The 20,305-nt window shown below is 41.5% G+C and overlaps 1 protein-coding gene across 2 annotated transcripts in view; it reads right to left on the bottom strand.

Annotated features, from left to right (window-relative positions):
• The window catches only part of SORCS3 (sortilin related VPS10 domain containing receptor 3), a 637,309-nt gene that overhangs the window by 36,769 nt on the left and 580,235 nt on the right, over positions 1–20,305 (bottom strand). For both annotated transcript variants that reach the window (XM_025274418.2, XM_025274419.2), the window contains 3 exons: positions 8,920–9,033; positions 5,065–5,236; positions 2,177–2,363 (listed from right to left, as the gene is read on the bottom strand). In XM_025274418.2, coding sequence (XP_025130203.2) covers positions 2,177–2,363; positions 5,065–5,236; positions 8,920–9,033 — 473 coding nt within the window. The remainder of the gene's footprint in view (positions 1–2,176; positions 2,364–5,064; positions 5,237–8,919; positions 9,034–20,305) is intronic.

Below are 20,305 nucleotides of genomic sequence, written 5' to 3'. Positions count from 1 at the left end.
ATCTCTCTCTGCTGATCAGTGTAATGAATCAAAGTCTGAACTATGACTATATGCTTAGACTTACAAGTCCTTCCAGCAAATCACTAAACCTGGGAGAGGATGTCTTGGGGACCCTGACACATACACATAATCCAATTTGATTCTCAAAGCCTCACTGTAATCTAAATATTATAGGAGAGGGATCAGAAGTTTGTAAAGACTAAGAAAGTTGACAGATATTAAACATTTCACAAAAGGATATGATCAGTATTCAAATACAGGTCTTTTTTTGCTCTAAAGTTGGCTTGTAAACACCCTGCACACCACCCACCTGGGTTTCTGACCTGGTGCTGCTGGCACAGAAAGAGTATAGATGGTGTGGTGTGATTATCACCACGGGGCTATTGATGGCCCGTTTCTAGCCGTGCTTTTCCTCTCTCACAAGAATGTAAACTCTGCAAGAGGGGGGCCATCTTTCTATACTGCGTCCCCAGTATCTAGCAATATATTAAGAACTCAACAAATAGTCATTGAATAAAATAGTGAATGACTGGATGTGTTATTTGTAATTCCTATCTACTATTGTTGCAAGAGACCTATGGAGCAAGGTACCAGTTGCAATTAAGCCATTTTAAAACGAGTTCAGAAGTTTCAGAGAAGAAATCATTTACCCCATGGTCCAGTAGCTTGGTGTCTTTAAGGATATATCACCCAGGTCTTTCTCCATGCACTTCCCTCATCGCTGCTGGGCCTTATACTATTAGTATAACCAGAATGCTAGGAGACCAGCTAGGTCACTGTTTGCCAGGGACTTTTCAAGTGTAGGTTGTTTATATTTTCACTGAGTTGTTAATAGAAAAAGTGTCTCTTATGTTCACCTAGGTTCTCTTAAGAATTTAATTTTCACCATATGTAGCATATATGAGTGTGTGTGCTCAATCACTCAGTCATGTCTGAAACTTTGAGAGCCTACGGACTGCAGTCCGCCAGCCTCCTCTGTCCATAGGATTATTCTGGCAAGAACACTGGAGTTTTGTTGCAATTTCCCCAGCCAGGTGATCTTCCCAACCCAGGGATCGAAACTGCATCTCCTGTGACTCCTCCATTGGCGGGTGGATTCTTTACCACTGAGCCACCTGGGAAGACCATCAGATACAGCATAGCCTCTAAACTATTGTGGGGTATATAAGTAAAAACTACAGTAGTCCTTAGACCCATGATTATCACTATAAAGTATAGGAAACCAATAACAGTCCCCAAACAACATTTCCTTAACCCAACATTTTAAATCATATTTAGGTTTCAATTTATCTAAGTCAAGTTCCAGGATATAAAAGACACAAAATACATCCAGGATTAACATACTATGGAACTTCAACTGTTTGGTTTGTTCCCTGGTGACTCAGACAGTAAAGAATCTGCCTGTGATGTGGGAGACTGGGGTTCAATCCCTGAGTCGGGAAGATCCCCTGAAGAAAGGAATGGCTACCCACTCCAGCATTCTTGCCTGGAAAATTTCATGGACAGAGAGCCTGGTGGGCTACAGTCCCTGGGGTAACAAAGAGTCAGATACGACTGAGTGACTTAACATTTTCACTTTTCAAGCAACAGCCAACAGCCATGAAACAAATTCTAGGACAACAAAACTGTTGGGGAGTTCTTAGAATTATTTACATCTAGGATAAACTTGAAGTAACCTTGGGTGTAAGAATTAAGTTACTTTACGTGTTCAGTTCTACATATAAAACAATTTGGGCACATGTTTCTTTAATCCTTCTTTGGCTCTTTCAGTGGAAAGAACAATTTACTTTGATTTGTGCCGCCTTCACTCAGAGTAACTTGAAAATGAGCCTGTGGCTGTGAACCAGATGACTCCTCTCTCCCTCTATTTTAGCAGGCTCCAATGCAAGAGACTTTTACCTGAATATGTGTTTGCATGTGCACACTTATATCAGAACAGAGTGGAGCTGAAAAGGAGAGACGAGGTGGTAACATTTTCCAAACTTTCAAAATAATCCGTCTACTTTAGCAACAGGAAATGCCAACATAGATGAACTCACATCTGTCTTCTGACTGGGGTTATCATTTGTGGTAGTAGTCATACCAATTCCAGCTCAGTGAGGGATCTCAGGAAGCCTGAACAGAAGAGGTAGTCAACCGGGAGCAGGGTAAGGGAGGCGTGGTTCAAGCTACTTACAAACCACATGCAGGAAGAGCACCGCCGTGTCTGAGCCTAGGTTGTTCTCCGCATAGGCTGTCACCTGGAAGATGCCTGCACTCTTGTACACGTGCTTGATGCCGTCCTCAATGGGACTGAAATTAGCATAGGACACTGCAATCCCGTCCCCAAAGTCAAGCTGGATGTTTGTCCTTTGGAGATCACCCTGCAAAGGGGAATAGCAGCTGGCCTGGGCCCATTTGCATGGTCCAGCCCGACTCCTCTCTGATGCTTGGTCCTCTGCCTTCAGCATCACCCCCAGAGGCCTGAATCTCCCCCAAACACCCTCCTGAAACACTCTCAACACAATCATCAGACTCCTGTCTGATAGCTACTGGGCACTGTGAACAGGTACTATGGGTCTATTGCCTTTGTATGCCCAAACTCAGGTAGCCTGATGTGGCTGATATTAGCAACTATGGAGAAGGTAGAGCCTCTATGAAGCTCTGAAGTGTGGAAGCCAAGGGCCTCCCTCAATCGCTCATGGACATGAATTGTTCCTCTCTTGTTTCATGATAATAATAATAGTAGTAGTAACAGCTAACACTGATAAAGCTTCTTTTCAGTTCCAAGGAATTAGTCTCCTCATAACTCTAAAATGTAGAAAGTATTACTGTTCCCATTTTAGAAATGAGGACACAAATAAAGGAATTAGACCAAAGTCTCTGTAGCCAATAGTGGAAGAGCCAAGTTTTGAACCCAAGTAGTCTGGTGTTGGGAGAAGGCAATGGCATCCTACTCCAGTACTCTTGCCTGGGGAATCCCGTGGATGGAGGAGCCTGATGGGCTGCAGTCCATGGGGTCGCTAAGAGACACGACTGAGTGACTTCACTTTCACTTTTCACTTTCCTGCATTGGAGAAGGAAATGGCAACCCACTCCAGTGTTCTTGCCTGGAGAATTCCAGGGGCGGGGGAGCCTGGTGGGCTGCCGTCTATGGGGTCACACAGTCATACAGTCAGACACGACTGAAGTGACTTAGCAGTAGCAGCAGCAGTCTGGTTTCAGTACTCTCATTCACTATGCTATTATTAAAATTTTCCTATTTTTTAGTATTATCATTAGGTTCCAAACATGATGCTAATCGCTTAACACATATTATATGATATCACCTTCAAAATAACTCTGTGAGATAGGATAATTATTTCCATTCTACAGATAAATACTGCATACCTGCTGAAAATATACCTGTGCTCTATTGATCTTAGCTTTCCCTAAACTTGCCTAAGCCCCCTCTTCCCTGAAGCATTTTTTGACCATCTCAGCTCACAGGTATTTCTGCCTCGAGGGATGCCAAGAGCCACCTGGGCCCACCTGAGGAGGTGATGTCAGTGGTTTAGTTGAGTGCATCTTACCATCCCAAGTCGATCCTTAGCTTCCTAAGAGCTGATACTGAACCCCATCCTTTCTTGTACTTTGTACTTTCTTGTACTTCATCCCACTTTATTGGGCTGACAGTTTGGATAAATTCAACTGAACCTAACCATAAGATAAGGGTTCTGGATGAGAAAGAAGAATCAGGTTTCTCTGCTTATTTACAAAGATTGTTGATGGAGATGAAAGAAGAGAAATACATCATTTTGGAATTATGAGCCAATTCTCCTGCCCAGTGACTGTGCATTCATCACAGTTTCACTGTCTCTCCCGCCATGGCAACCCAGATGTGAGTAAAATATTGATAGGTGCTACCTTGCCCCCAACACAATGTCAACTACCCTTGAGTTTATGAATATAAATTAAAGTGGAAATGAACTGAAGGCAATTCAAATGGATAAGATCATGGCTCTTCACATCCATTCAAGAGAAGGTTTTAATAGAGCTGATCCTGGAAACTCCCTAGTGGGAATGTGATAATGACCTCCTCTGAATATTAAAGTTCTTTAATTTAAGCACCCAGTGTGGATGAAGGCTAAAGAATGTGCCGACCCAGGATAAGGAGCCCTCACTGTCCTGTCCATTGTGGGCCAGACTTTAAAGATTTCTAAAGTATTCACAGTTGGGTGGAGGTGGGGGTGGGGGTGGGTGGGGCCGGGACACACTCCTGGCCTGCTTTGGTCTCTTTCCAAGATCTCAGGAGCACACAGTAATTTGCATTTAAATGTAGATGGCTTTGTAAATCAGGCAAACTTCCCTGCCCCAGCGCCTCAGCAAGGAGTGCCTGAAAACTTCCCTGGTTTGGAAACAGATGAAACAACTCATATAGGAAGCAAAGAAGCATATAGCAAAGCTATTCTATCCAGAATGAATGAATCTGATCTGGTTTTACTCCCCAGACTGCAAATGACCTAAAAAGTGAACTAATGGAGCAGTCAGCTGATGGAAAGTCAACTCATATGACATTCTTTGACATTCTTTAGAAAAATAAGTTTAGAGGATTGGGATCACCCTCCTCCATCCTCATAATTTCAAGCACTCATACTTTCAAGACTCTCTAGAAGTCTTGTGGGCTTTTCTAATTAGTGGGGTTAAGGGTAAAAGAAAAAAAATAAGGATCCTGGAACAAACAGGAAAAAATGTGAATTCCATTCTGACAATGTTTATAGTATACAGTCTAATGATAATTAAGAGTCCTTTAACGATGCAGGCCCTAAAGGGGTACCTCAAAGAATATATTCAGATCTGCGCCTGCTCAGACACAAGGGGACCCCTTTGGCCTAGGTCTGTGTTGTGGGATGAAGGGAACAGGGTCCCTAAACATCCCAAGCCCTCTTTCACCCCTTCCATCTTATCACACAAGTGGTGCTTCTCACCATTGACTTTGTTTTAAGGTTAGTGGGAACACAAGCTCTTTCTTCTCTTCCCATCTGGATGTGGGACATGACCCATTTGTGAGTTCTGACCTCAGAGGCCCAGGAGGGGCGCCCCTACCTCCTCCATGAGGATGATGAAGGTTGCATTGTGCCCCTGCTCCGCCACCAGGCGCCCATCGGTCGTCGCCACGTGGAGGCCATGCGGGGCCTTTCCAGGGCACATCTGGGCCTTGGCGGTATACTTCTCCCTCAGGCCGTCTGTGCAGTTGTTGGACACGATTCGCCGGTACCTAAAGGGTATTGATTGCTGTCAGTGGTGTGGTTTATCACATGTATGTGTGCTCGTGTGAAGCACGTACGGTAGGGTGTGCAAGAGAGCAAGAGCGAGACAGAGATTCCACACAGTCGCACCTGATGTCTGAGTCCCAGAGAAGACAGCCATTTAGGAAGCTAAACAAATGCTGAGAAGCCACTATCCCTTCATCTCAGGAAGAGCAGCTCTTTAAACACTATTATCGATCCTACCTGGTGAACCACGGATCAGATCAGTGTCTAAACCAGCCAAGAAAAATCAATGTCTGACTCACGCACGAGGCAGGAGGTGGCAGACCCACTAGTCTAGGGAAGCAAGAAAAGCAGGTTCTTCTCCCTGTGAGAGACAGACTTGTTTCTACCTCCCTGAAGCCAGAAAGCAGCTAGAAGATCAGCCTTCTTCTAACTCTGATTCCTCAGGAAGCCTCTTCCTGTCTTCCCTTGACCACCAGGACATCATGGCATCCCCTAACACCTACTAGTTCTTACTCTGGAGCCATTGGACTCTTTTATGGCAGATTTTCTCTCCTTGCTAATATTTTATTTCCCATTCATCACTAACACCAGACCAGAAGCACAAGTGTGAAACTCCTGTTTGATCCTGCTGTGGTAAAACTGTTCAGAGAAGAAGCCTGCATGGGAAAATCTCCCCATAAACACTGTGACCGTCTAAGATAAGAGCATCTTTGGGCATGGTGATGACATTCCATCTCTCTTGACTGCTGACCCAAGCACGTGAAGCCAAGGCGAGAGCTTGCCCACAGCCCTGACCTGCATGACAGACTTTATCTCCAGGCATACCACTATCCATAAAGCTGCATAAAATCAATGTTCTGGTAAAACCACATAAAATAAATGCACCACAGACACCACTACCACCACCATCATCATCATCACATCACTTCTTTCACTCTGTGTGTCAGGAGTAATTAACCAATCTATCCATGTTGCCTTCTTCTGGCGGCCTTGAAAGCAAATTTCTATATGAATGATATCGGTTCTCCATTATACCTGATATTTTGTCTCTCCCTGACCCCCACATACTGCTGAACTACTAGCCCAACATCTTCATCAGGAGATCTCAAGAGGATGTCAAGCAAATGTTATATGTAGTTACTGCTAATGTGAACTTATAATATATTCTCTTGTAGACACATATTATTTTAATTGCCAACTGAGTTCACAGTGGGTCCAGAGCTGCCCTGTCTAATATGCTAATCACTTTTCACCTGTGGCTACTCAGCACTTAAAATGTGGTTAGTAGTGCTCGTTGAAATGATAAGAATGTTTAGTTAAATAAAATATATTATTAAATTAATTTCACTTAAAAATATTTTTCAGTGTGGAAATTATAAACTTTTAAGTTATATATCCTTGGAAGGAAAGTTATGACCAACCTAGACAGCATATTAAAAAGTAGAGACATTACTTTGCCAACAAAGGTCCGTTTAGTCAAGGCTATGGTTTTTCCAGTGGTCGTGTATGGATGTGAAAGTTGGACTATAAAGAAAGCTGAGTGCCAAAGAATTGATGCTTTTGAAATGTGGTGTTGGAGAAGACTCTTGAGAGTCCCTTGGACAGCAAGGAGATCCAACCAGTCCATCCTAAAGGAGATCAGTCCTGGGTGTTCATTGGAAGGACTGATGTTGAAGTTGAAACTCCAATACTTTGGCCACCTGATGCAAAGAGCTGATTCATCAGAAAAGACCCTAATGCTGGGAAAGATTGAGGGTAGGAGAAAAAGGGGACGACAGAGGATGAGATGGTTGGATGCACACGGGTTTGGGTGGGACTCCAGGAGTTGGTGATGGACAGGGAGGCCTGGCATGCTGCAATTCATGGCGTCGAAAAGAGTCAGACATGACTGAGCGACTGAACTGAACTGAACTGAACTGATGTGGCTCATAGTATAGTTCTTTCAGTCAGCACTGGTCTATGTAATCAAATTTTTATAATCTATAGCTTCTTGCTGACCTTTATTCATTTAGAATAATACTGAACTTTACCTGTGATAGACATTTTAGAGGATGTCACATCTTAATGTACACTTGATATCATCCACTCTTGCTCTTTAACTATGGCCAGCTGGTGGATGATTTGTAATAGAAGCTAACATTTAAATAACCTAGAGGTATGTATAGGCATTTTTAGAGAATCTTTAAAAAAAAAAAAAGAGTAGTTTTTCCCTTTTATCTTCTTGAATTATTTGTTTGGCTATTAGCGGTTTTGGCACACTGAACTTGCTTAAAATTGGGTCCACATATCACATGATCATACGAGAAGCCCTAATGCAATTACCTGCTTGCTATGTCCAGGTGTGCTCTGGCTGAGACCTGGCCTAGCTGGTCATATATGCCTGTTACATTTCTCTTTCTCAAACCTCAAACTTGATTCTCTAACACCTCATGCCTTTAAATTTCACTCTGCAGGATCTGTAGTTTGAGTGACTTAACTCCCAAGACAGTCATCTACAATAATATTATGTCAACAGTGCTTAAACTTCAGCTCAGATCCCAAGAATAGCTCTCAAGAACCAAATATTTGGCTAAAAAAAAAATGTATACTTCTCAGAGTATCTCAGACCACTCGATACATCTCTTCCATCATGTTTTTTCTTCTCTCTAGACATCAGTTATGTAGATAGTACTCTGGCCACTATTTTAGATGGCTGGATGGCATCACTGACTCGATGGACGTGAGTCTGAGTGAACTCCAGGAGTTGGTGATGGACAGGGAGGCCTGGCGTGCTGCGATTCATGGGGTCGCAAAGAGTCGGACACGACTGAGCGACTGAACTGAACTGAACTGAAAGTAAAAATACTGAGATGGTGAGTAACTTGTGTGAGACGTTAGAAGATCCATCCACTGGAAGAGTTGAGACTGGATTCTAGTCCCTTGTTACTCAAAGATGAGTGCTGGGACCAGCAAAGACAACAATGTGTGGGAGTTTGTTGAAATAAAGAATTTCAATGCCACTGTAGATCGCCTAAATTAGGAGATGCCTTTTAACAAGATCCCCAGGTGATTCATAGCACATAAAATTGTAAAAACACTGTCTTCAACCACCAATCTGCTTTCCAAATCTGTACCTGGTCACCGAAGTGGCAAAGTAAAGGGGAAAGACAACAAATCACGGAAATTTTTTTTTTCAAGCATCTGAGGAAGTAATAAGTAACAAAAAGAGAAATATACATAATTTGACAATTATAGAAAGTATGCTTTGAGCTTCTTATTCCAGGAGTTCCCAGGATGGGACTTTGACTTTTCATTCAGTTTCCATCATTGGTCCACAAGAGCATCAGCTCATCTCTCACTAAAGAGAACCAAATATCTGCATACCACTTGTGTTAATTTATTTCCATCAGGGTCTGGAAAATATGGTGGCATCTCTTTCCAGAAGAGAAGACCTGAGTAAAATAATAGCTATGATATTTCAGAGGCAAATAGCAAAAGGCATTGAAATCTGGGTAATCAGAAATCTCTTCTATGTTCAAAAAAGCTAGGCTTAGCTAAAGAACCCCTCGACTTTCTTCAGAAGCCACTTGCTGTAAACAGACTCTGTGTTCTTTCTTGCTTCACTAGCAATGCTCCTCTGATCCCAACTTAGTGAACAGTGAAATAGGAAGGCAGCGAGCAGGGTTCCTTCAGGTAAATTACTTACCCAGTACTGTTAAAGTAGCTTTGACCAAGGCTGCAGTCCTTGGATGGAGATGCTGGATTGTACCAGAAAGCAGGGACACACTGGCTCTCTCCATGTCTCTCATAGCCATAGTCACTGTCCGGAAAATAAACATTGAATACTGCTGTAGAGGCACAAATGTGAAAATATCCACAAGCACATATAAACACAAATATATCTCTCTAACCATCCCCAAAGTCAAACACATTCTTTAAATATTCCCAGTAGGGGCAAAATTCATGCTTTGGAAACAGATTTTCAGACTCATTTGGAGTCCAGTGTACAGAAGACATGCTGCTGCTGCTGCTGCTGCTGAGTCGCTTCAGTCGTGTCCGACTCTGTGCGACCCCATAGATGGCAGCTCACCAGGCTCCCCCATCCCTGGGATTCTCCAGGCAAGGATACTGGAGTGGGTTGCCATTTCCTTCTCCAATGCATGAAAGTGGAAAGTGAAAGTGAAGTTGCTCAGTTGTGTCTGACTCTTAGCAACCCCATGGACTGCAGCCTACCAGGCTCCTCCATCCATGGGATTTTCCAGGCAAAAGTACTGGAGTGGGGTGCCATTTCCTTCTCCAATGCATGAAAGTGAAAAGTGAAAGTGAAGTTGCTCAGTCATACCCGACTCTTAGCAACCCCATGGACTGGAGCCTACCAGGCTCCTCTGTCCGTGGGATCCTCCAGGCAAGAGTACTGGAGTGGGGTGCCATTGCCTTCTCCAGACATAGATTAGCAAATGGAGAATCCAGGTTTAAAAAGGTGTGAATGCGTAAGGAACACTAGGTTGCATGGGTGTGAGGGCTGTCATAAGCTTAAAAGCGTATTTTGGGTCACAGTGGATTTACTGAAATAAACGGATGACGATCAAGAAGATGATTTTAAAAATAAAGATTTATTTATGTGATATGGTTCCACACTTTATTCCAAAATGGATTTCATTGATTTTATCTTCATATTTTCTGAAATTCTCTCTCAAACACATATACACATTTGCATTCACATTCAAACTTTCCCCAACTATTTATAACACAAGCCCCCTGTTTCCTTTAGGAAACAAATAAAAAACCCACAAAAGTTAAACCGTAGCTCTTCTCCATGTTTTTGTAAAAGCTGAGCCATAATAAAATGAAGAGAGGTCAGGTATGATCATGATCCCCTTCCTCTTCCCTCAGCACTCCAAAATGAGGGAGTCAAAGACCAGTGTGTGGTGTGAGAGGAGGGCTCCCATTGGAAATGTAAATGGTGTTGCCTTACTTCTTGAGGTTTTATAAAACTCCAAGAATTGTAAATGCCAAGGTAGAAAAAGAGTAAGAAAGTAGGCATTATTGCTACAACCAACCCCAGGTCATTGAAGGTGGCTTCACTTGGCAGAAGTCATGCCTTTCTAAGTCAAGCATCCAAGGGTTTCCTGAAACCCACAGACAACGCAGACAATCTGGACCTTTGAATATCAATTCACTGAGTGTTAATGAAACATGCAACAACAGGAAATTAACTCTTTCCTGACTCACTCCCCCTTTCTTTTTCTATTCCCATAGTTTTTGAGACATGATTTAATTAAAGATCAGTGAAAATAGAGGCAAATTGTCTATGTGGGCCCCTGGGATAGGAATGAAAAGAAGAGAGGAAGAAAAGTTTAATTCTGCATTTATTTATTACTCAGTATGTGCCCTGTCCTGTGAAAGAAGGGCCATCATTCCTATTCTCAAGGGGTTTTCAGTCTTTTGGAGAGAGGAAGACACCATGCCTCCAATCCAACAAAAGAACAGGAATACAGTCTGAAGCAGAGTACAGTGTAACACAGTATGAAGCAGCACAGTTTAGAAGTACCAATTGACTGATGAGATTATATAAATATCTGCTGGGTTTGATCCCACCCTACTTCTCACCACCTTCCTCCAAACCAAACTCAGACCAATCTTTCAACATTCTTTGTCTTTGTATGTGGTATTCCCCGGAGCTTTTGAAGCACTCTACCCTTTTCTGTATTAGGCAGTTTCCTAAACATCCTTCAGTAGCTATGCCTGATGAAGCCATCCTTGCTTTCTAAAACCAAATCTTTGTGGCTCTACCACTTTGGGAAAACACTGAGGCTAAAAAAGGGCAGTTACTTCTGTTGGTTTTGTTCAGCAATATTAGGCTCTAGACTAGGACACTGCAGGTCTTGAATAAATATTTAGTGGGTAAATGGTACTCTGACTGCATTTTTAAATAACCACTAATTATCCCATTGCATTGGTCTGTTTCTGCAGGGAGACTGTGAGCCTATGGCTAACTTCCCAGTGTGTACCACAAAGCATCCCAGGAGCTCAAAACATGTCTGTGGAGTGAGTATGAGCTCGAGTCATTGCAGATGGCTACACAAAAATGTGAAGCACAAGACCAGCTTCAATAAGGTGAGTTTAAATGAAACTAGAAGAAAAGGAGAATGGGACATGTTTGTCAAGGTAATCTTTTGCCATGCCTCCCAATTAATGATTGAAGATCTGCCCCCTGGGAGTTCATATGGACTTAGCATTGTGCCAGCTGCTAACAGCCCATGAGAGCCTACTTAAAATTCCAGGAACTTTGTGAGTTAGTTAAGGTTGTTAAACACAGTTTAAATAATGATTTAAAATTTATACAAAATTGTACTTATATTCAAAAGATAATACCTAAAACACAGAAATTCCCCCATTATTTTGCTGCATTTATTATTACTATATACAATAAATACTACATATAAGATGTCATGATATAATCATTATATGCTCTTGAAATCATTTATGTCTGTGTACCTGTGTATAGTAGAAATACATGTTGTGTTTCCTAAGTCTTCGTTCAGTGATGTCATGTTGGCAGCATGAAATCATATATCATGGGGATATTTACAGCAATCACCAATCAGTACTAATAAGGGCTTATTTACTTCTTTGTTCCTGAGAAAACTGAAAGTCACCCAGTTGTGTCCAACTCTGCGATTTCATGGACTACACAGTCCATGGAATTCTCCAGGCCGGAATACTGGAGTGGGTAGCCTTTCCCTTCTTCAGGGGATCTCCCCAACCCAGGGATCAAACCCAAGTCTTCCGCATTGCAGGTGGATTCTTTACCAACTGAGCCACAAGGGAAGCCCAAGAATACTGGGGTGGGTAGCCTATCCCTTCTCCAGAGGATCTTCCCAACCCAGGAATCGAACCAGGGTCTCCTGCATTGTAGGTGACTTCTTTATCAACTGAGCTATCAGGGAAGCCCAGGGAGCCAGTAATTAAATATTTTCCAGCACAGTACTGAATATCTGATTTCAAAGTATTATTTACCTGTAGAAGGATTTGGGCTGTGATGGGTCTGCACTACTAGAAAATCCCCTGATAGCTTTATGTGGTAAATCTATTGAATGTCCTGTTAATCCCAGAAATATTTGTAATTTTTGAAGGAAGGGCGCTCTCCTAAGCAGCTTTATAAGGGAGAGAAATGTCATATGCTCCTTGCTCAGTGTAACCATCTTTAGCAGTAATGTTCAGCTCTGCTACCTGTTAGTGATGCAGTAATTAAAGAAGGTGCATCAGCCATGCTGCTTTGCCCCAAAGAGAAAAAGCACCACATTAATATTTAATAACATTAATGGAAACATCACTAGCTGCCCCCAAGCTGTGGTTTTCTTCATTACCTTCTGCTAAATGTATACTATTGAATAAAATCTCTCATCCTATCCAAGTCCCCTCCCAGCTCTGAAGTTTTTATGATTTCAGCAAATAAGCAGGGCCAGCTGCTGCTCCAGCTTCCTAGGGAAACGTGTTTTTCTCTTGAATTGTGACATTTGGAAAGAATGTGCCAGAAAGTTCGATTCGCCTCAGGAAAGGAAGCTGCCACAGCTTCTGCAAACACACATGTAGTCTTCTTTAAGAAGTAAGTCACCTCTGTGTCTTCTTTGACTGTAAATGGGTTGAGAACTTCTAAAAGTTTAGAGGAAAATTGTCCATTTCCAGGGGCATGTGTGTCCTCAAAATCCCACCCCGAGAGAAGCCTCAAACAATCCAGAGAGGGGATAGATGAGGAAAGGCTCAGAAACCAAACGGTTTCTGCATGTCAGAAAAGGAAGGGACACTAGTATTACTTGGACCCAATCCCCTCAGTTCACAGAATGGAAAGGAGAAGAAAAAGAGAAAAAATGACTTGCTAAAGGTTGTACACAGCTGTTGGGATGTCAATCAAAGGTGATAACTGAGACTCCTGACCCCTGGCTTGGCATTAGTATAAGCCCATGAAATAGGCATTTAATTATCAGTTCAGTTCAGTCTCTCAGTCATGTCCGACTCTTTGCGACCCCATGGACTGCAGCATGCCAGGCTTCCCTGTCCATCATCAACTCCCAGAGCTTGCTCAGACTCATGTCCATCGAGTCGATGATGCCATCCAACCATCTCATTTCCTGTCATCCCCTTCTCCTCCTGCCTTCAATATTTCCCAGCATCAGGGTCTTTTCCAATGAGTCAGTTCTTCACATCAGGTGGCCAAAGTATTGGAGTTTCAGCTTCAGCATCAGTCCTTCCAATGAATATTCAGGACTGATTTCCTTTAGGATGGATGGACTGGTTGGATCTCCTTGCTGTTCAAGGGACTCTCAAGAGTCTTCTCCAACACCACAGTTCAAAAGCATCAATTCTTCAGTACTCAGCTTTCTTTATAGTCCAACTCTCGCATCCATACATGACCACAGGAAAAACCATAGCTTTGACTAGATGGACCTTTGTCAGTAAAATAATGTCTCTGCTTTTTAATATGCTATCTAGGTTGGTCATAGCTTTTCTCCCAGGGAGCAAGTATCTTTTAATTTCATGGCTGCAGTCACTATCTGCAGTGATTTTGGAGCCCAAGAAAATAAAGTCTGTCACTGTTACCATTGTTTCCCCATCTGTTTGCCATCAAGTGATGGGACTGGATGCCATGATCTTAGTTTTTTGAATTCTGAGTTTTAAGCCAGCTTTGATGCCAGATGTCATTCTGAGCCCCTTGGAGCTGGCCAAGAAGTCATGGTCTCTGCTGGCCCAGGGGTAGGGAGTATCCTACTCTCAGACCATGCACAGTCCCATCAAGACTCACTGATCCCCAGTTCTTCCAGTCTCCCATTTGGGATTTAAGGCTCTAGGATGAGTATTTCACAAATGTCTCTGTCTCATTTTAGGAGACAATAGAGTGTGGTTGATTTGGGGTCAGATAGAGGTTTTTAGCAGACACAGCATGAACACTCAGCAAAGAGAAGCAATCACAACAAAAACAATGGACTAATAAACAAATCATTTTGTAATGCATAAGTCTAAATGCAGCCATAGAAATAGAAAGATAATTATATCCCAACCATTTTCATAAATGGTTTGAAAAACCAAACAATGATGGCTCAAGTATTTCTCCTAATCTAACACCAAGCTACCTATCTGCCCTTACCCCTGTATGCATCAACAGCCTTCATATAACTGCTTTCTTAGATATGCTGCTCATTTTCCTCATACTTACTTAGCAGCAAGTCTACATAGCTCCATCACCACCTCCTACAGGAAGCCTTCCATCATTACTCCAGTCTTTGGTGGGCTCTTTGTTCTGAATACTCCCAATACTTTCAGGTAGGACCAATGTTGTCCTAAAGAACTTTCTGTCTGTGCTATCCAATATGGTAACCACTAGCCACATGTGACCATTAAGCACCCAATACATGGCTAACTGAAGAAATGAATACTTCGCTGTTTTTAATTTTAATGCAAATGACCACATGTGGCTAGTGGATACTATACTATACAGCATAGGTCTGGATCATGAAATTCAACACCCAATTATACTCTTTATTATTTGCTGTTATGCTTTTTTGCATCCAATAACTCTGCTTTATATATCTTCGATTTTTCTACAATGTGCTATCTATAGAAAAAATACAATTGATTGGAGTCTATACGTAGAATAATAAGGTTGAGTAGATTTCAGACATGCCTGAATTTATGTACAATGGCATATCCAAGTCTCTTCCCCTCACTCGTCTACATTACCACTTGATAAATGCATTCTGTGGATCTGGAACCATACTGGACATGGAAGATAAACACTAAGACATACTGAGACTTAGGACTCTGGAGTCAGACTATTATAATTTTGAGTAAATATATTAACATTTTTTGTATCTCCATCCCTTCACCTATAAAATGTCTAAAATAGCAGACTCTCCTTCTGGTTGAGAAATTAAGTGAGATTATCCATCTAAAAATCTTGGCACATAGTAGATGCTCAGCAAAACTACTGCTGTGAGAGTGGTTGGATGAATGAGTAGTAAAAGAGAATAGAGAGGCATAATTTCTAGTCCATACGGGTTTCTCACTGAACAAATGCACTTGGACCTCCCAGGGGTCAACTACCTCCTAGGAGACTCCGTAAGACTTGAGAGACCTCTTACTCTCCCTTTTCTAACTACCCACTAGTCTGCTTACTTCTCAGGGAGGATTTGCCCCTGGCCCCTCACCAGTACCACGATGGAGGATGCTTCAGAGTGGTTCTCTACAGTAAACCTGAGGCTGGGGGATTTATGAGGCTATTAAGTAGAAACATCCATATTTATGTAAACTGCATACTTATTACTGATACCCACTCTGCATAGAAGAGTAAGTGTAGCAAAAGTCAATGAAAAGTGAAAGCATTCGTCACTCAGTCATATCTGACTCTTTGCTATCCCAGGGACTGTAGCCTTCCAGGCTCCCCTATCCATGGAATTTCCCAGGCAAGAATACTGGAATAGGCAATCATTTCCTTCTCCAGGGGATCTTCCTAACCCAGGGATCGAACCCAGGTAATGGTTCCCTACAAATAACTGCATCTGAGCATCTATAAAGCCTTTCGTCTTCAAATAGAGAAGGGATACAAGTGGAAAATGCCTTTGCTTTGTGAATCCAGGCTGCACTCCTTAACTTTTTCACCAGAATCAAGGCATTTAATCCATCCTCCCAAGTCTCCACTCCCTGCTGTCTCTCAGATTTAAAAGTTGCCTGAACCAGTCCAATGAACATTACCTGATCTGATTTAGGGAAACAGCTAGGTAGAATGTGCATAAAGGCTTATACTAACCAAGTTGGACTTTTCATATTTCTTAGCTAACAATTCCTGGTAGGAAGAAGCCTTGAGAAGGAAGCAGGACTATGAAACTATTGCCATACATGGATTTTCCAGCACAATCATTAATAACAGACAAACTATTTTTGATGGAAAAACTGTATTTATGACTAACACTTATGCTTACTGAAGTTGACTTAAAAAGAAAAAATAAATACTCAGCCCCTTGTCTAAGACATCATCATAACAGCAAAAAAATCCCAGGAATTTCAGAAATCAAACTCTCTTTGCCATATTCAAAAGTAGTACCTAAATACTTTATTAGGTCACATGATTTTTTTTTTTTTTTTTTGCTTTTTCTCTCAGATTATGACAACTAAGCCAGCCTCAAGTCTTGTGTGTTTGTTTGTCTTATCTCAGACTCAAGTTCTTCTATTTTCTTTTTAATATGAGGCGTGATCCCATTGTTCATTGCAGCACTATTTACAATTGCTAGAACATGGAAGCAACCTAGATGTCCATCTACAGATGAATGGATAAAGAAGTTGAGATACATATACATAATGCAATATTATTCAGCCTTAAAAAGAAATGCATTTGAGTCAGTTCTGATGATGTGGATGAACCTAGAATCTATTATACAGAGTGAAGTGAGTCAGAAAGATAAAGGTAAAGATAGTATTCTAACACATATATATATGAAATCTAGAAGAATGGTACTGAAGAACTTATTTACAGGGCAGCAATGGAGAAACAAACATAGAGAATAGACTTATGGACACGGGGAGAGGGGAAGAGAGCGTGAGAAGTATGGAAAGAGTAACATGGAAACTTACATTACCATATGTAAAATAGATAGCTAATGGGAATTTGCTGTATGGCTCAGGAAACTCAAACAGGGGCTCTCTATCAACCTAGAGGGGTGGGATGGGAGGGAGGTTCAAAAGGGAGAGGATATATGTATACCTATGGCTGATTCATGTTGAGGTTTGACAGAAAACAACAAAATTCTGTAAAGCAATTATCCTTCAATAAAAAAAAATTTTAAAATGAGGCATGATTGGCTATAGAAAGGCAAATGTATCATATCTTATATATCTCCTCTTAGAATTCTATAAAGTCTTCTTGAATGCCATATACTTATTACAATTCTAATTATTGTTGTTTAGTTGCTAAGTCAAGTCTGACTCTTTTGCAACTGTATGGACTTTACAATTCTAGTACCAATGGCCTAAACTATTTGATTTGGCATTGGTTTAGAGTTAACGGCACATTCTATATTAAACCTCATCACCAGCAGTTAACCTAAATCATTTGAGGATGAGTTTTAATTTTAGAATAATCAAATTTGGGGACTCTTTCTTTAAATAAAGTAAATCTAAAATAACAAAGACTTGTTTGATTTCTTGAGAAATGGCATAATATAGAGAAGAGAATGTGGAATTTGGCTAGATTTGCTTTTGCTCTTCGTCTCTTTCTCTCCCAGATTATGTGATCTCAGTCAAGTAATTTATATTCCAGATGCTAATTTTCTTCTCATTAAAATATCATAGTAACGCCACTGACATTATAGCGTGTTAGGTCCAGGTGGTACTTGCACTGGCAAGCTGAGAACCATAGAGCAGGGGCTCCCTTCCTCCACTTCCTCACTTAGAGATGCATTTTGACAGCAGTTTCCAAAGAAGCATTTAGGAATACTCTAAGCAAAGCCATCACCACTGAAATAAATGGATAACACCCCAAGGTACAACTCTGAACATAGTGCTTATATGGATATATGAGCTCTAGTTCACTTGCTAAAAATACCATGGGGACCACTTAACCCTGGGGTATAAGACTAACAATAACCACAACAGCAAAAGCTATGTACACCATTAGGATAAATTCCTTATTCACATTAATGATGAATATGAATTCATTTATTCCTCCCTAGGACCCAATGAGATACATGTTATACATTTGCAGTTTATAGCCCAGGATGTGAAGTTGTAGAGATTAAAAATTTTCCTAAGGTCAGAAATTGAGCATCAGAGCTGGGATATTTTTTTTTTCCAGACTAGTAAATATTAAAGTAATTGCTGAAGGAAAAATATTTACGTTACAATTCTTCCTTCAACTGTAAGGTTTCCCCAAAATGGGTGAGGGTCTAACAACTCAGAGAGACACAGGAGAAAATGTGGCATGACATACAGAAAGATGTGGAGTCAGTCTGCAGAAGGACACAAGGAAGGCTGACACTGACATTCTGAATACTCAGGGTGACATCAATATGTCATGTACCATAAATCTGAGTGGGCCACTGTATATACTGCTATGACTATTCTTCTGGATTATGGTTAATAATTAAAATTATTCTTCCCAAGTATGAAAATAGCCTTTGTTTCCAAAGGGTCAAAAATACCACAGATAGGATCCTGCTATTCAAATTAAATTCAACTTAGCACAATCCATTCAGATGATTCTTCCTGAAGTCAAGCTTTTCAAGGCGGGGATGAAGAGCAGGTTGGGAGCAGTCATGATTGTCTACTTTGATCGCTATTACCAGTATAGTCCTGGTAGAAAGCAGGAAATGAAAGATGGATTCCCAAACATAATCAAGAAACAAGCTGGATGAAATGAGAATGAAGGGCATGAGGCTGTTGGGCAGGGGCAGCTGTTCTGTGCCTATATGGACTTAATTTAGCTATTAGACACCATTTAGTGGTAAAGAATCTACCCACAATGCAAGAGACACAGGTCCGATCCCTGGGTCGGGAAGATCCCCTGGAGAAGGGAATGGCAACCCACTCCAGTATTCTTGCCTGGGAAATCCCATGGACAGAGGAGCCTGGTGGGCCACCGTCAATGGGATCACAGAGAGTCAGACACAACTTAGTGACCAAACAACAACAATAACAAAACCCTAATGCAACTCTGTCATAGTCCTGCCCCTTCCATGTTTATAGGCTGTTACCTGAGCCCTTAGATTTGTCTTTTAACCTATAATTAATATAATGAAAATATATAAACTGAACTTCAGCTTTCGAATATGACACAGAGAAAGAATTCATCCAGTTGGGATGAGCATGGAATCACTCTGCAATTACTAATGAGATCACTCATTCCCACATTTGGGAAGGTTTTTGCCTCTCCTAAAAGAAACAACATTCAGAAACACTGTACAACTGTTTTGTCCTTACACTGGGGAGGCACTGAGCATACAAAAATAAAGAAAATCAAAAATTCCTGCACTCACAGCACTTATTCTACTTGGGAAAGACAGGCAAATTATAAAGCAATCAAAAAACACAATCTCTCTATTTGTGATTAATACTAAGATGACAATTGAATGGGATGATACGCCTGAGAGTGCCAGGGTAGGGGTGAGGTTAGATGGTCTCAGAAGGCATTTCTGAGCTGCGGTTTTTGCTGAGGTATGAGTGCTCCAACACTGCCAGTCATACTGAGATTTGAAAGAAATATCTGTTCTTGCTGTTTCCTTTGCTTGGAATGAGTCTGGGTTAATCAAGGTGCAGGAGATAGTGGTATGGCTGCAAAATGGTGAACGAAGAGAGAATAGTAAGAAGTTAAGGAACAGTGCTAGTGGGTCAATCATCTACAGTGGGGCAAAGAAAGAAGGTTATATTATATTTTAAGGGAGAGGGAAAGCCACTGGAGTACTTAAAGCATAGGAATGATAAGATCTGACTTGGGTTTTTAAAATATAATTTTATTTCTTCTAAGGATGGATGGTGCTGGAGAAGGCTCTTGAGCCTTGAGCTTGAATCCTTGAGCCTTGAGCCTTGAGTCCACTGAACAGCAAGGAGATCAAACTAGTCAATCCTAAAGGAAATCAACCCTGAATATTCACTGGAAGGACTAATGCTGATGCTGAAGTTCCAATACTTTGGCCACCTGATGCAAAGAGCCAACTAACTGGAAAAGACTGATGCTGGGAAAGATTGAAGGCAGGAGAAGGGGGTGACAGAGGATGAGATGGTTGGATGGCATCACTGATTCAATGGACATGAGTTTGAGCAAACTCCAGGAGATAGTGAAAGACAGGGAAGCCTGCTGTGCTGCAGTCCATGGATTCACAAAGAATTGGATATGACTTAGTGACTGAACAACAAGGATGGATTTCAAGGTGATCAGAATGGACATAGAGAGTGAATTAGTAAGTTGTTGAGGTGATCCAGATTGCCATGGACATGGGTAGCAGTGCTTTGTGTTGGAATGTGTTTTGGAAATAGAGACGTGCAGGGACTTCTGGATGGCCTGCACATGAGGGTAAAGAGGAAAATTAAGCTCTCTTGGGATTTGG

Source organism: Bubalus bubalis, chromosome 23 (genome assembly GCF_019923935.1).
Source record: "Bubalus bubalis isolate 160015118507 breed Murrah chromosome 23, NDDB_SH_1, whole genome shotgun sequence".
NCBI lineage: Eukaryota > Metazoa > Chordata > Mammalia > Artiodactyla > Bovidae > Bubalus > Bubalus bubalis.
The sequence above is the reverse complement of the archived record's forward strand: the minus strand, read 5'-3'. Positions and strand labels throughout refer to the sequence as shown.